An 18,093-nucleotide genomic window follows, 5' to 3' on the forward strand; every position below is an offset into this window, starting at 1 on the left:
AGGATGTTGTTGAGATTGGTGGGGTAGAATAACAGATATATCAGACCCTCTTATTTATTTACTCAAGCCAATTTATAAACATCTATATATTGCTAAAACAACCATAATTAACCATTTCAATCCAATTTCATTAACAATACAATTTGCTACTCTTAATTCAACAAACCTATACCTCCATTTAATCTGAAAATTCTAGTTTGAAATTGTTAAAAGCTACAACACTAATTCCTTGTTCTTAAAAAACAATTATCATGAATTTTATTTTTGATCTGTAGCTCTGACCCTATGAACTTTGAACCTGCCATTATCCAGTTTTATTCATCTGGCATTGCACCATCCACTTCCTCTCTCTTTCTATCTTCTGAATTATGAGGGTCCCATGAACCTTCATGTTCATCTCCAACGCCACCTCTCCTCGCCCAAGCTCTTCTTCCAGGCTTTTGCAAACAGAGTCGGACGATACAATGTCCAACCCACTAAGCACCACTTTCAGCACTTTCGTGGAGTTCTCATGGAATGTCGGCGTTTCAAAAAGTGCCGCCCGGGTATGAGATGCCGATTCTATTGGTATTGATTAAAACTGTATTTGGAACGTACAAGTAGGTAGCGGATGAGAAGGTAACTTAGCGGGAGACTAACGTCAATCCGCGGTCAACTCGATCGTTTTTGGTGCCTTTTTTATAAAAGGTAGCCTAGACGTGGTCAAATTTAAAATTTCCAAGCTAAGAAGAAGGAGAAAAAATCGAAATGAAACAGGAGCCATTCAGATGAGTTTATTTATGAACTCTCTTTCTTTTTAGAATTATTTTAGTAGATAAAGATAGTATAAGAGTTGCCGTCCTTGTATCAGAATCCGATTATACACTTACAGCATCAATTAATTATTAATAAAAATTTTAAATAATCACACAAAAATTTTCAATTATTTGAGGTTTTTAATTTTCTGAATTTTAGTTTAGTGCAACTAGATTATCGAATTTTTAAATTCGTTCAATTCAGACTCTGACTATACATTTTGCCTAGCTGCTGTGACCAAATTTAAATAGGTGCTACGATTATTATTGGATAACTAGGTGGTTCAATGAATTAACTGCAAGGTATGAAATTGTTGTCCATGACAAATATTGTATGGTAAGATATTAATATGGCCTTTCGACCGACATAAAAGCTAAGCTGGCATTGTATTAATTAGAGACCCTTGATAAGGCCTTCCATCAAACTTAGCAATTTGAGAGGGCTTTTGCGTTGAGGGCTAGATGTCTAGCTTTCTAAGCTAGGGTTTCATTAGTTGTTCCAGCATAATTGCTTGATACACCTGCTCATCTTACCTCTACAACACTAACCCAAGAATGCAGCAAGGAGATAGAGAGGTCCAAAGAGGTACTTTCCATAAATGATGTGAATCAAGTTTGATATTTCAGAGATCACAATTAGGGCCACTTGACAATCATATGCCATGTTCGTAGGATGAATTGGTGCCGCATGGAGGAGACTATTTTTGAGGTATTCGATGACTTTCCTTAAGGGGGACCTACTGAAGAATCTATTAAACCTACATCTTCAATTGATCAACTAGCCTCTGATAAGGAAGTAAATGTGTCTGTTTTTGCCTTACTTGCTGCTCCAAAAGAAGACTAGTGTCAAGATAATATCTTCCATCTCAATGTGGAATGCTATGGCAAAAAAAGTCTCCCTTGTCATTGACGGTGGTAGTAGCATAAATGTAGCCTCTAGAAAGCTTATAAAGAAAATTAACCTAAAATAAGTACCACATCCAAAGCCCCACAGGATCTCCTGGATAAATGGTTCTACGATTCCTATAGCCAAAAGTGTCTCATCATTTTAAAACGGAACAAAACTTATACTGATAAGACTCGGTGTAATAATCTTCTCATAAATGTCAGCCATATTCGGTATATTTAGTTGTTCTTGGATCTATGACAGAGACGCCATTCACCGAGAAGAGGCTAATATATATACATTCAAGATAAATGAAAAATATCTCACCGTTTACCCACAAAAGGGCTTCCTGTTTTTACCAAGAAGAAGACTAAAGATAAGAAACTCAACTCGGATCTTTATGAAGAGTGGCTGGTAGGGAATTTGTCGAGAGCCAAATTTTGCAAGCCAAGGACAGTTGATGCAGCAAAGAAGGAAAAAAAAATCCAAATCTAACTAGGAGGCCTATATATAGGCCTCCTTAAGGACTCCTTTTCCTCAAAATAGGCCTCCTTAAGGACTCCTTTTCCCTTCTGAGGAAAGTTAGTGTAAGAGTTGACCTATACCCTATAAATAAATTCAAGTTATACTCGTTTGATATTTGGTAATTATCAATAAAGAATTTAAACTTCTCTTAATTTTGCTTGCGGCAAGTCCCTATTTATCATGATGCGAGACCAATGATCCCGCGAGAAGCAATTGAGCAAGGCCAAAAGTTTTGGACATTCTTCGGAGAGCTGGAGATGTGAGAGACTCAAGGTTTGACGTGAGATCAATAATTATCCCTTAATACGCAAATTCTATATTCTCGTGCATGCTTGCTTGTATCAAGTTAGATCTCCTTTTACTATGACTAAGTTGAACTTTCGTTTGCTTAACCAGACCAACAAGAATGCACGCATGCATAGGAGGAAAGAAGAGAGAGAGAGAGAGAGAGAGAGAGAGGAATGAAAGAGAGGAAAGGTGGAAAATTAAATTTTGGAAATAAAAAGGCTGTTCTCTCATCATCCTCTTTGCAACAGCAGGTCATTTGAGAAATCAAAGAGTTTTCTCTAATTGTGATTACCGAGTTCAAAGAGGCAGCAAAGCACAAAGGTACACATCCTGCATGAATCGGGTTATCAAGCAACGGTAAACAAATCAGATAAAGATACTCCATCTGCATGTTCATATTTGGATCCAGACATTTTGCCAACAAAGAGATCACTGAATCTTGAAAATGATGTCACCTCTCAGCCTGAAACGGTTTAGAATGCTACATACTAAGCAGGTGCCAAGGTTGGATTCTTCAAAATCCGAGAATACAGAAATCACTCGAAACTATGGGGGCGATTCATTGCCAATCATTTGGAGCATGAACAAACTGCGAATAAGTTGAGCAATCACGCTGAGTGTTCATACCATGAAAGAGTACCTAGGTTTTGGTATAGTTCAGGACTCCTACAAGCAGCAGAAATGACATAGTAGGGTAATGAGCTCTGAATCGCCTCGCTCAACAAGGTTCATGCTGAACAAGAAGCAAATGTATTGTCACGTATTCAGGACCCCAAAGCCAAAGTACTGTTAAGTGAGATATTCAGAACAAGAGAAAATGTGCTGCTATAATCCGTAACTGTTGCAGTAGAGTCAAATTACATTCTTTTCCTACATTCCTGAAAATTTAGCAAAATTAAAAAATGACAGATTAATCAGAAAATATTGATAATAATAGTACACCATTCTTCAGTCATCAGAAGAGAAACATCATCTGATAGCAACAAATACGACTCCAGCTTGGGGGCACCGAACGGCCACATTCTTCGTGTCAACATGCCATTATGCTTGCCTGAAGTCATACCTAAGGGCATTTTCTCTGAATATATGAAACTCCATGCTCTTCATACCTGCCACAACACAAATGCACAGGTACTACCTCCACATGATGGATAGATAAGCTATTCTAAGAATATGTTGGTTCACCAAACCATTTTGTGCTTGCAGGTAATAACAGAATGAAAGGTGATATTTTTCATTCGAAAAAAAACAAAAAATAAAAAATAAAAACTCACTCTGCTTTGGAGAACCACATTTGCTGAAATGACCCAAGAGATGCCAGAATACTTCCTCCTATCCAAACACTGCAATGATTATTCATATACAGACCCATTATATGGTGCAAACCGTACAGAAACAGCGATGAACAGCTGTTAAAGAACAAAGAGATTCTTCGCTTTGATGCAATCAGGTTTCATGATCACTATTACTAAACATATCTCCTGAATCAACTTATACATAAACTATCAGATAAATGCAGATGCATGAGCCTCCAACAAGATAGAAAAAACTGATACATCCTACATGAAGATTTTAACTTCCTTTTTTAAAAAAAAAATACAAATGTAATCGCAAAGCCTTTGCAAAATGAGGCAAGATACATTTGAGATATTCCAAATCTTAGTCTATGAAGCGTTGGCTGTTGAACGTATGGTTTGCCTGAGTTGATAGTTGCTGGCTGGATTATGACTGACAATTTACCTCTTCCAAGAGCCATTAGAAGTTAGATTTAGTTGAGCTAATAAGAACTATGGTACAGGAAATTTGCCACCCGTGTATTGCACATAAACAAGGCTTGTTATAGATTAGTTGAGCATATTAAAGGTCAGATGACATGGGAAAATCAAAATAGTCCAACATAAATGTACTGCACCATGCAAAGCATTCACCAACTATATAATAAAAACCATCGAGCAATGATACCAGACTATCAGTTCTTCAAAATCGAGCAAGAAGCAGCAGTGTTAACATTGTAGGAAAAGAAACACCAGAAAATTTAGGTTTTCTAGAATTGAACAGTAAAAAGCGTTGTCAGATTTAAAATGAAACTAAAGAGCAGGTTCCATTCCTTGATTTCAATAAAATTAAACTAATGCACCAAACAAGCAGGTCCTCTGTTCTTGTGGATAGTGAATTTATAACTCAGGACAATACAACATGTGGTTTAAAATACCCGAACTTAGATAACTTATAGTTTAACACGTGATAATGTCTGTATTTGTCATGTTAATGTAAGGACAGGAGTTTTTGAGAAGTGTGACTGGATGATCAAAATTATGGTCAATGTACATGATAAATAAAAGGTTTACATTAAATCATGGTAGCAATAAGTAGTTGTGGGAACCAAAAGTCTTGGGACCATCCAGCGGAGAAAGCAATGTTAGGGATAAGTTTTTCAAGTGAGGGCAGCAGCTATGGTTGATATCCACGTGGGTTCCCCTCGTAGTCTTAGAGAGGTGATCAGCGCTGGTTGAGAAAGCATCTTTTCCCTTTACCAAGCTTCGAATATATAGTTCACACACTGTTACAAGGGTTATTAACTTTTTCACAAAATGTCTTAGGCAAGTAGGTTGCTACTAGCAGGAGGTGCATATCGAGATTGACCATCATATCTTCAACACTAAAATCCACTCTATTCAAAACCCTACATCTGAGACAAATGTAAACTCCTTCAGGAGATTTACATTTCATCCTAACATTTGCTTCCACTATCAGTTAGGCGAAATCTCAAACTATGACCCACCTCAAGTCTGCCAAAGTTGGATGTACTAAAATAAGTCCATCCAGCTTCAAAACTGTATACCGCCATCTAACTTATTAGAAGCTTAATGGTACTTGAAGAATTTATACAAGCTGTTCCAAGCTCACCCACCTCCAAAATACATATAGATAAGACATGAGATGCACATATAAAAAGAACAGACAAGCTTGAAAATTTAATAGTAAAGTAGGTTTCAGGTGGTTGCTAACTATAAATGTGCCAGTTTTGTAGAAAAAGTGGCACAATTAAATAAACAAATGATATATAAAATCAAGATTTTTTGAGAGAACAATAAATATGACCTGAATCGCCTTTCTATCGCGTTCCCACTTGCTAGTACCTTAACACGTGCAGCTTGAGGAGCCTCCTAAAGAAAACGATGCAATGGAAATCAGAATGGTATTCCAATTTAAAATTAAAATCATCGCTGTGCATTATAAGCATGCAAACAATCAGTTTGTTCCTCGGCTACCCCTACAAAACTTAGGCCTTCGGAAGCTTAGCATACATCAAGAAAAGGATAGAAGACATGATATATGAAAATAATAAAAGCCAAGATGATTTAATGTTCGGTCAACTTACTTGAGTCAATTAATCAAACAGAAGTAACAAAAGCTTTTCAGATTTGAGGAGAAAGATAAGGTAGTATATTGTTAACCAAAATAAAGAAAATATTTATTGGATTCAATTTTTCAAATATTTCAAGGCCAAGACATGACTAATTTTAAAAGATGACTGCAAGTATATTATTCTGACAATTGCAAGTTTTGCTACCAATAAGAACATAAAACCCCATCCTAAGAAAAATTCTCTGAAACATTATTTGCCATTCGACTTGCACAGATGGGTTACTTTGAAATAGTATGTTTAAATTGTCATACAACAAATTGGCAGCTATGGGATAGCAAACACAATGGATGTGGTTGTTGGTAAACTCTACCTCCATCAACTCTTTCTCAAGCCGCTCCTTTAACTGTTGCATTGATGCTGTGCCACCCGCAAGCTGTTCATTGAAAAGGAGGATTAACCAGAACAACATTTAAGATTCAGGAAACAGAGGGGGGAGAATCAAGAAACTAACTGAGATGATTATATCTAGCACTAGTTTCCCTTCTCTGATGCAAGAATATTTTTTGTATAGTTTTATCCTTACAGAAACTACCATAGCAATCATTTTATCAAAATCAAATCTTGTGAAGAAATATCAATGATCAGCATTCTCTCTTGCTCTTAAACATAGTGGAAAACCATATGGAATAACACACAATTGAATAGAAACATTATTATCAGCATTAGGGCAAAATGAAAACATCAATGATCAAATCATCCAAAAAAATATTGAAAATGGGCATGTAAACTTACCAAAATGCTGCTAAATAGTTCTCTCCGAATGTCTACGTCGCATTTATTTATGCTCTCAATGACCTGAACAAAAAGACAAGCCAAAAAGCCAAAAACTTAGCAAATTTAGCAAGATTAGATTTAAATACTCACTGAAAAGAAAAACGACAAGGACGGGCTCACCATTTGTGGAAGACCACGAACAGGTATAGCAGAATCTGCATAGCTCTCCATGCCCGGAATTGTCTAATGTTCCACATCCAATGCAGAAATAAATATACATGAGCAATTATTTGATATAAAAAATCAGAAAAAATAGACAGAATGGAAAAACTAAGATCTCAATCTGTATTTACTTGGACCAAATCATTCACACAAATGAACACAAGAACAACCAAGTTGTAACACTTCATGCATCAGCTGTTTTTTAGATACACTTACAAACAATTATAATTGTGGAAGTTCATATTATCAGTATTCAGTAGTATCATGAGTTTAACATGAGCCATATGTCTAAACTACACAAAACTAAACATCAAAATTACATAGGTCAGCAGAATGACCATGTCCATATAAGAAATTCATTGTTAGATTGAAGTAGAAATTGGAAAGACAGGGTAGAGTTCTTATGGAGAACTTCAGCTACCTTGTCAAAAGAATGCATGACATTGTGGCTAGTTTCAGGTGATTCAGAATTTCAGTTATCTTTGTGGGTTATTTCATTGCATTGAGAAGTATCTTTCACATGGAAACAGAAAAAGGAAAAACATCATTCCACAAAAGAAATTTCAATTGTATACCTGGGCTAATGATGGGTTAAATAGAACATCAGGAATCTTGAATCTATCGGCACCAATTTCAATTGTTCTGCATCACATAATTAAAAAGGTATATTATAAAAATGCACGGTATATGATGAGTTTTGCAATACCCTGAGATGAAACCAATGAACAAAGATATGAACGTAAAGCATGACTATATACAAAGAATAGACCCTGGCAATTTAGGAGAAGAAAACATCATACCCAACTATTCCATACAAATTTAAGCATAATAATGGTAATGAACTTACTGCCCATCAGGGAGCTCATAAGAAGTCATAGGAACATTCGCATATGCAGTCTCTGCAACAAAAGGCTTTTCCAGGTTAGTTTGCTTCCATTCAAACATACTAGAGCTAAAGTCAAAGAACAGAATCACAAAACAGAGTTGCAGAAAATAGCTAACTTATATTGCAAATCGGATCAGTGAATTAGATTTAAAGCAATCTGACTTCAGATCTTAGATTTTTCTCCCTCCACAGTAAATTCCAATGAATAATGTCAATTCCAGCCAATTACCTCATTGTTTGAATATATATCTTAAAGTATAGAATTTTCTACCATGGATCCGCATAAGGCTGGTGCCTTTCAATTGTGAGAAAAGATTTTTAAAACCAGGTACTTTTCATGCTAGTAGACATTATGACATATAGTACAATGAGTAATTCTACACCATGACGACACCATCACATGGTAACTTAAATCTTTCCTCCTGGCTCCTACAATGCTTCCTGTTCAACTTCATCTACCTATATAACCATTTGATTTTACTAAGGATGCCGCTCACCACCATTAGCCCCTTTAGGCTTTTATAAAATTACTCATATCAAGATCTTCATAAAAAACATGAAGTAACAGTCCTTCCAGAATGTAGCGATTGCTAAAGCCATTATCACTTCATTGTAGAATGACAAAGTTGGTTACTCCAAAATGGAAGGTCCTCACCTGCTGCATTCTGCATGCGATATTATAACAACATTATCGAACTTCACTAGATTTCCAATGAGCTACAAGATAGCTAAAAAATAGAAAATATTCTCTTCTGACAACGGTTACCACTAGCATCAAAGAATTTCTGAAGATCGATCTCAGACATCAGCCAAATGCAGAGATAATCTTTCACAAATAAAGAGTAACCACAAAATGTCAAGAGCTACAATATTCTGTCCGACAAATCTGATGGGGTTCTATATGTACAAAATCCTAATTACCAACACCAATAAAAACATATATATGGTATACAGCACACAATTCTCAATAAATAATTATGCATCAGATCTTTTAGATAATTTCAGAAAAATAAAATAAGTGTTTGAAAGATACTTCATGATTGAATGTTCTTATGCTTATGACTTAGAATGAATTGTCCTAAAAACATAAGACGGGAAAATTAGCAAAAACACCTGACAGATAACATGTTTTTCCTTTACCGAGTGACCACATGCACAGTAATATCAGAATGAGAAAATTTAACAATTAAGTACCGATAAAAATGAAAGGAGGTACATTATCTTCAAACTTCAGCCATCAGACCAAGTATTGATGTTCACAATTATTTATGTCATATGGAATTGAGATATACCATCAAATGCAGTATCTGGTACTCGACATACGCATTCCTTGATGTCACCAGCTATTACCCTCTGCAACGAGCAATCTCAGTCACAACACAATCAACATGGCTACTATTTTTTTTAATCATGGATTGAAAACAGACCTGGGAGTACAGCTTGTAGCTTTCTGTGGTATTTGGAAAATCAAGATCTATTGTCTGTGAAAAATATAAAATAAAAGAGACAAATAGTTAAATATAATAGAAACAGAGTATTGTCAATCTAAACTATTTGGGGCTTTGAAAGAATTACATGAGAGACTACAAATTACATCCAGATAGCGAAACGAAAAGATATTTTTGACAAATTCATGAAAAATCTGAAGCATAGTACTTCTAAATATGAAAAGCATGCCACTTCGTATTTAATGCTGCCTTTTTTTTAATGATAGAAGACTTTGTACAAACAGAATCAGGTTACCATTTATTCAAATTCATTATGCTTAGTCTAACTATCCAGCCTATACTTCTACAGGAGTTCCCTTTTCCAGTTGATTTGTTTATAAACAAAATCTCGAATATGTCTTCATCTATAGTGCATTCAATGATCTATAAAATTTTGACAAGTTACCCAAGTAAACGTTTTAATGTTTCTAGAGAGCATAATTGTTACTTTGACAAACTTAAAGCTTTCCAAGAACATCTTTTACTCCATACATAGTGTTATCATAGCAATTAGAAATCTGCTGTAGCTTTCAGAAACATGAAAGCATAACTATCAGATCGATACTTCCAACTTGTCAAGTGCTCTGGTATAATGAGATCAAAAGTTGAAGTCCTGCAAATTGCAATTCACACTGAATCAAATGCTGCGTTACTTCATGAGATAATGAAGCCATGCATGTAATCAGATTTGAGACGAGTTTGCAATGCAATTCTCATTCAAATTTTGGAGGGGATGTAACGTGCTCCAACAAGAGAAAAACCTGATTGCTATCTGCAACCAGAATTGATGAAATAATGTTTCTTTTTTCCAATCTCCAACATCTCGCTACATTGTTTTGAACTTGGAATACCAAACCTGAATGTAATTATTCTCACAGTACAAGCTCAGGAATGTGTTATCAAGAGGGCATAGGGCATATGAGAGCATGATGCATTCATGTGTTCATGAGATTAAAACTTATAGCCATCTGCTTTGTGCATAACTATTATTCCTCAGAATAAATAAAATACTTTTAAAAATTAATGGGACGCGAAACAGTAGTCATACCCCAGAAAAATGTCAAAAATGTCAGTTGCAGAACCACCTCATCTTTCACAATATGCATCTTAATTTGTTCGTCAAGGCCAAGTAAATGGATGCAAGCCCAACAAAACTAGAACCACAAAACATTATATGAGTACTACGATCATTTTCCTTCAATGCTTTCAACAAAATCCTCCATCATCATCTTTCGCAAGTTTTCTCCCCTCAATTTACTTGCTACAACTCTTCTCACCTTTTCCAAAGACAAATCTACCATATAGGTCATCATATGGTGGACTTTCAGCCTTAAAAGCTGTCATAGAACTTTGTTAGCATTTCCACATCTTTCCAAGTCCTTTATATTATATTTTTTTTCCATTTCTTGAAAGCAATCTTTTCTTCATTAGTCACTTATTAGACTCCCTAGAAATCCACTAAATGTAGGTTAGATATACTTAACAAGAATTTACTTAAATGCTTTTAATACAATTGGTAAGCTAACCACATAGCATAGGATATAGCAATAGCATTCAACTTTAGACCTGATCTTTAGCTAATGGAACAGCAGCCATTGTCCCACCATACATATGATTTTGTCCTAGTTTGACTTATGTTTTCACATGTGGTCTTGAACCTCCCCTTCTCTCACGTACACATCCATTGAAGTACTGAAAAGGTCAATTTGTACTAGTTGCAGCTAACCACAAAATTAGCATATCAAGAGTTTTTGTTTCCCAGTATTAAGTAAGATGGAAAGAAAATACTGTATCTTAATTTAATGGGCATCATGATTTTTAGAGTTATTAGGTTAATTCTAAAATAAGATGCACCACAGGGAAGAAAGAAAAATTTAAAAATAATATATGTTGACAAAAGAGATAAAAAAAATTTAAAGTAACCGCATATATATAATTAAGAAAAAAGTTTGCAAGCTCAGACCAAATTTTCATAAGGAAGCTACCTGAAATTCTCCGGGTCGCATTTCCCTTCTCTTGAAGGAATATCTAGGCTTCAACTGAAAAACCATATATCAAATGTGAGTAAAGCCAATGCAGCACTCTGCAATCATGAATTAGCAACTACAAAATAATCATTTGGTTCTACACCCAATTATTAGTTAACATACCACAATGCCTTTGCTCTCCAAGCTTTTCATCATACACTCGGTCAGGAATTCACCTCCAATTGGTGATTTTGCCGCAGCCTACAGCCACTCAAACAACCATGCTAAAATCAAAAAGAATCTGAGTGCATATGGTACTTCTAAAATGTCAAACATAGAAGTGCTCATTTCATCATGTATAGGCCAGTTTAATCTCAAAAAATCATGCACAGGCCGTGCTTCACCCAGCCTAAATTTTAGGTGGTTGGGCAGGGTTGATCAGGTTGTGTGGGGCTCAAGCCTGAAATCCTTGGCCGAACTCGAGTATTTCCACTAAGTGATATATATTCACAGACAATTTTTAATGCCCCTGTGTGATGTCTTGCAAGCATATACTACAGATGCTGTATGTATGCTGTGTGGTAAGCTGTACTTAACAGCTATAACCAGCCTGAAGATGAATTTAGAGTGAAACTGGGTATGTTTCAACCAGGTTAAAACTTCTTCTATAGTTTAGACCTAGCCAAGACACAAATGCATCCAAGCAGTCATGGACAGAAGCAAACTGGTCTAAGTCAAGCTTGGGCTAAGGGTTAGGGATGTCACTTGCGTATCAAACTAGTGTTAACCAACCTAGTCCAGCTAGCTGGTATGCAATTCCAACCATAAGCCATGAGGAAGTGCAGCAGCTTCTTCCTTCACATAATCATGTAGAAAATAATATATTATTTTCAAAACAATAAAGATCATCTGGAACCGGACATTCATAAGTCAGATGGGATTGGAAGTGGTCTACAAAATAAATAAAATCATACTCCATTAAGCCCCGGCACATCTTAAACAATTCGGGCTGCACAGAGGCTCGGGGTGGCCCAACCAACCAGCCCATTTCACCTACTCAGATTCCAAAACTTGATAGGATTTTACTACCATTATTCAGTCATTCAAAGATTAGTTTAATTTTTGATGATACATATCTTACCTACATATATGTGAATGGCAATCCATGCAACAGTGCATAATAACCCCCATTAAATCTAATAACTTTATCAAATGAAACAAAATAAGGCACAGAAAGCACTATAATAAGCACTTGCATCCTTGTAGAAATACAGTCATGTACTAATATTGGAAATGCTTTATTTAGAATGATGCTAAGCTGTTATGCCATCAAGCTCACTGAAATAGCTGCAATGTGTTTGAATTGCACATATCGTCACATGTTTTAAGTTACTTTGCCTAAGGCAGCAGTACAATACCTTTTGAAGAACATAGCCATCATGAACAGCAGTAACGGTTGTGGATCCACCCCCGCTGCATCAGAAATACTGTTTCTTATTGCTAGTCTTGGTAGGATTGTAATGTTTCAATGATATTTGAGCAATAAGGAAAATTCCAATAGCAAATGCAGACATCCAAGAAGCAACCACACCAAATTCCTAAAGTGTGCCAACAATAAAAGCTAAGAAATGATAGTGAGACCCATGTAATTAAGAAATAAAAAAATGTGGCAATTTGGGAGCTAAAAAAAAAAGCCTTTTTAATGGTTATAAATACTGAAAATAACATGAGAACTGCAAAAGGATAAACATTTCTTGTAGCACCACATGCAGATGTGCTCACATGCATGCACACATTTATAGATATATACACACGCGTTGACATAAAGACATGTAAAAAACAGTTCACCCCTACACAGTTTAGACCAAATTTTCATGTTGCAAAATTTAACTTGACCAAGATAAGCCCACCAATTGACCAAAGCTCCAAACTGCAAGTATTCAGGGACAAAATTTATTTAACTTGATATAACAAATATTGCTAGAGTTCCCAGAATAATTGGATTATATAATATAGACATACTGACACTTGATTGACTTATACTGACCCAAGAGTGTCTGCTATCTCATCCCTATCAAAAATGCTCATACATGAAGCAGCATGGTTCAATTGCAAGGGTTAAATTAACAAGATAAGCATATTATCAAAATCCAAAACCACAGTGATATCTGAATACACTCCCTCAGTGCATAAAAACAGGTTTAGAATATTTAGTTGTTAGAGAGTGATGGTACACTAAGCTTCGTGCCTTCGGCAACCTGTTAGAGATATGGAAGACATATGTTTGCAAGGTGTATCATATATATGTTTATAATCTTGCACGTTGAATAACATAACTAAGTCAGTTGTCCTACTAGGCAACCACAAAAACAAAAAAACAAAAAAAATGGTGCACAAAAACCACCGAAACAGGACAACCCTAGGAAATAAAGTCCAGTAATAGACAGCTTAACAAGGTAATATGCAACTTGTGATTCTAGAAGACTGCAAGCATATGAAGTGGCGATAAACAAGAATCAAAGAAACAGTTAGGGTAAGCACATCCCTACTTTGATTTGTTAAACAATTAACATTCACAAAAAAAGGAATTCTAAAAGTGTAGCCAAAGAATTATAGAAGGGCAATGAGCTCCTGCGGGAAAGAAGATCAAGTCAAAACAACCCTAAGACACTGATCTACTTGCAAAAACTAGTCAAAAAGGATACATTGGCCAAATATTAGTTGATGTCAGTTGTCATGAATTAACAGAAGGCTTCAATTATCCAGTGAGATTTTGGAGATTAAACATTAAATCTAAATACTTCAGAAATTGGAATTAAACTTCTATACTTTGATCACAATGCCACCACTTCCCTAATGACCAAGTAGCAAGAGATCGCATGATTTGACTTTTATCACATAGCAACCTCCAGGAAGGACCAAGCATAGAGAATATACCAGTGTTCAATGGTCAAACTTTGCTATGGATACGTCAGTTTCACATGATCGAACTCCGAAAACGTTTACCAACGTACATGGCCAAATTATTAATCAAGAATGCTAAATTAAACACTTGAGCCACAGCCAGGTCATGGTTTTAGAATCAATGTATGTGCATCATTATACAGCTGCTTTTACATCATGTGATTTCAATTACCCATTATAAACCTTTGTAACTGAGGCTGATCATTTTAAAACAAGAAAAGCCTACATTAAAAGTATCATATCATCAAAAAACAGAAACTTGTGCTGCACTAAAAAATAAAGTTTGCCAGACTTGGGGAAACTAATAGCTGAGTACATCAAATTTTAAAAATGCACTCAAGTGTGGCTGCATGTAAATATAGCTCCTGACATACAAAATGCAAGTGAAAGGACAGCGGGAAAGAATTTCAGCAAGCATAAATATCCTACCTATCAACAACAAGAGATGTAGCTCGCCCAGATGCAAAAGATGTGAGAACCTGGCAGTGGAAGTTAATATAGTCAACCATATGCATATGCTAACCAGTAGGAGAAAACGCAAAGCTTAGAAAAGGCCTTAATGATTATGCTAAGTGTCTCAATGAAAAATGGACTGAAAGAATACAGCATTTTTTGCTAAAAATAAAGCTGGGACTTTGTAATTCTCAAACATGAGCTCTGCTGCCCTGTCAAACATTAAACAAAATGGTTACAATCATGCATATCCAACACCGACATAAGTACAGAAATAACAAATCTCAGTCCCATGTAGTAAGGAACCAGATCACCTTTCTCTTTGCTGAGGAGTATTACAAGATGGTTCTGCAAGCAGCATTGGATGTTCTTTGGGATCAATTAATAACCGCTCCCTGTGAAAGACAGCATAGTCATAGTAACTATTATTCACATAGTGATATCAAACAAAATCACTTCTCTAATCACCATGAGAATATGCTTCACACGATTGACATGAAAACCAAACAGCAGTCGCAATAGGCACAGAAACAAATATGATTTTGTGATCATAAAACATAATTCCAGCATTGTGTGACTCATTTAAACACTGTTATACTGTATGAAATCACATGTCAATGATTTCATAATCTGTCTAGGCATGCCGGTTTAATTGGTTATGATATGGTTCATGCTTAAAGCATTAACTCAATCTTAGATACTAATAAGCGTATTAACAAGTCTGAAACCAGGACATCCAAACTATTTATCAATAAGTGAATTGGATGCCCAGTTCCTTTCCACTAATTAAACAATGAGAGAAGATGGGAATGTCCCTTCTCATTAAAAAAAGGGAGGAGGGGGGGGGGGGGGGGGGGGGGGGGTTAGGGGTGGCCTTCACATACTAATATACATAGAGGCCAACAAACTCAATCAGCACCGTGTGCCTGAACCGATGTCTTGGAAATCATGTATCTGTTGGGTACTTATAAAACTCTCCAACAGACATTCCAGATAACAGCAGTTACTAATTAACAAACAGAAAACATGCTGCACTTGCCACCATTAGACCAAGAGAGTAAACCAATCGAATATATCAGATAATAAATTTCAAATGTAATAATAGTAAAGCATAGGTTACAAACAACAACTACAAATAAGGAGCCACCAAACCATGTAAATGTGTGTTTCTGCACCCTTATGATTTGGTGAAAAACATTCACCAGCTTACTTTAATGCATAGACAGCATAATGAATAAAACAGATGAGATTTGGCTACTGCATGATGTCATAATGCTCAAAGGTGGCATGAATAATAAAGCTACTATTGTATATAAAAAGATGGAATATATGCAAATGAATTTAAATACTAAAATATGCAAATGCATGCATTGGCTGTTCTTCACAAATGAAACAATGAATTATAAGATACTTGACACCAAGACAAGGACACATTCATCCATGAGGAACAGCTGTACAGGTTTTACTATTGTAGAATACCTTAATGAAATTTATTCCAGTGCATGATATCATGCCCCAGGCTAAAATTTCTTGCTAAATAGATAAAGAAAACTCATAGCATCTGATATAGGTGAATGAGACTATGATAAAGACAAAACACAAAATAAGAATCGCTCTCATATTTGACATCACAGAAGCTAGCTAGATCAGCATAATAAACAGCTCATACCTGAAAGCATGATCCCATATATTGTCAACAACATCCCAATCAACAACAACTCCATCTTTTATAGGTGACATCACCTAAACAAAATTAATAAAAATAATGGCAATAGGAAAGCTACTAAAATTTTGCAAAAAAAAAAAACAAATTATATCAATCCTTGAAAGGTACAAAAACACAAGCATAAGCCTCTTAGCTGCCTGACCTCCATATGGTCTCGTCTGTACCCAAGGGCTTGAGAACCAACATATAACTTCCGTTTGGCCTTCGATTTATCTGAATCAAGTGGCTTGACACCATTTTTAGAATCTGATGCAGGTTCAGATTCCTTCTCAGACTTCACATCATTGTTGGCTTCTACTTGATCAATCGAGCCAACTACCTAAGGAAGCAGAACATTAATCAGAACAAAACATGGGCCAACTTTCCTTAAAATCAAACATGTTACAACTATATTATCACATTTTGATTTGTCAAAAGTAAATATTTATCCTGTTGTATTGAAAATAAAAATAAAAAAGAATGCACAACAGATTTATATCCTTGAAAAACAAATTACGCATCAGTTTTTTGAAGGAAAGTCAGTTATCCATCATTATGCATGGCACATAAAAAAAATGATGATCATGGAAGGTAGCAAGGTAATGAAGATCAGAAAGAGAATGTCAAATTGCCAAAGTACAAAGTTGTGAATTTGAATAGAATATAATCTGAAGGATATAATGATGCACCACAATTTGTTCTTTTGCATCAAATGGATAGCACTAAGGAATAGTAATTTTAATCAATGTTTGTTTAAGTTGACAGAGTTTTTTCAAAACAACTAACCTTGCATGAGATTTATCACTATAAACCACAACTTCCAAAGTACATTAATAACTAATATTGAAGCCCAGACTGAAGAGGCAAATAGTAACTTGAATTTTCCCTTTTTTTGAGCCGACACATCAAAAAATACAGATAAAGAACAGCAAATGGCCGAAAAAATGTCATAATAGGAGAAAAGTATAAAATGTGGCATAACTGCACCAAAATTAAAATTTGCAGCAAAGTTATGCACAATGCATCGCACTTCGAGATATACTTACAGAGGGAAACACTGCCTTCGGAGCGTCTTCCCCAGCATAACCAGCTTTGCACGTGTGAGAGCCCAAATCGATAACTATGGCCGAGACCTCATCTGCGCATCAGAAGCCAACAGTGGACGGTAAATCAGACGACATCACTGCCAATTGGTTTCCATCTATCTTTCTAGGGTTAGCCAAAAGATGAGATGAAAGGAGAAGAAGCTGGTATGAGATCAAAGAAGCTCCAATCGAACTCACCGCCACCGTACATGATGCCGAACTTCCCCCGCGGGGGGAGGGGGCGCTCCGCTGAGAAACCCTAGCTCCAAGAAGCGTTCGCCGTTGGCGACGGAGAGAGCGTGGCTCGAGGAGACCGCGGACCCGTCGAGGGTCGACGGAAAGGGAGTGGAGACTCGAGAAGAGGGATTCTGGTGAGAAGGGGAAGAGGGTTAGGACTGGGTTTGATCTCGAAGACGAGAACGGACGGAAAAAAAGTGAGGTGAGGGGGAGGCTTTGGAAGGGTTTATATGCTCGGGTGAACCGAGTCCCGGTCGATCTGGGTTTAAAACACCTGCTTTCACTGGAGATTGGATCCTGCTGCCGAGCGGGCTCCCTTTCGCGTTGGATATCGCATCCCGGTTTCGTCCACGTCGTCCAAAAGTACCGTATATCTTATCTTTCTATATTCATTCATCCCTCCACTTCCGTGTTAAATTAAAATTCTACTTTTTATCCACTGTAAACTAT

The 18,093-nt window shown here is 36.2% G+C and overlaps 1 protein-coding gene across 1 annotated transcript; it reads right to left on the reverse strand.

The window, feature by feature from the left end:
• Positions 1 to 3,287: 3,287 nt before the first annotated feature.
• LOC103722428 (actin-related protein 4) lies at positions 3,288 to 17,884 on the reverse strand. The gene is made up of 20 exons (XM_008812986.4): positions 17,605 to 17,884; positions 17,368 to 17,459; positions 16,485 to 16,661; positions 16,286 to 16,359; positions 14,931 to 15,011; positions 14,768 to 14,828; positions 14,593 to 14,642; positions 12,618 to 12,672; positions 11,383 to 11,460; positions 11,218 to 11,271; positions 9,173 to 9,226; positions 9,038 to 9,098; positions 7,707 to 7,758; positions 7,435 to 7,501; positions 6,818 to 6,880; positions 6,656 to 6,718; positions 6,234 to 6,296; positions 5,596 to 5,660; positions 3,768 to 3,836; positions 3,288 to 3,602 (listed from the first exon to the last, which is right to left on the reverse strand). Exons 1-20 carry the CDS (start codon positions 17,615 to 17,617, stop codon positions 3,557 to 3,559), a joined length of 1,338 nt encoding a protein of 445 aa, XP_008811208.1. The 5' UTR covers positions 17,618 to 17,884; the 3' UTR covers positions 3,288 to 3,556.
• Positions 17,885 to 18,093: the final 209 nt, after the last annotated feature.

This window comes from Phoenix dactylifera, chromosome 18 (assembly GCF_009389715.1).
Source record: "Phoenix dactylifera cultivar Barhee BC4 chromosome 18, palm_55x_up_171113_PBpolish2nd_filt_p, whole genome shotgun sequence".
Classification (NCBI taxonomy): Eukaryota; Viridiplantae; Streptophyta; class Magnoliopsida; order Arecales; family Arecaceae; genus Phoenix; species Phoenix dactylifera.

Excerpts from the sequence above, each read along its gene's own strand:
- LOC103722428 (XM_008812986.4), bottom strand. Across the intron at positions 12,673-14,592 it reads ACATCTCTTGTTGTTGATAG|CGGGGGTGGATCCACAACCG; the intron begins GTAGGATATTTA and ends TTTCTGATGCAG. Across the intron at positions 7,502-7,706 it reads TATGAGCTCCCTGATGGGCA|AACAATTGAAATTGGTGCCG; the intron begins GTAAGTTCATTA and ends TATGTGATGCAG.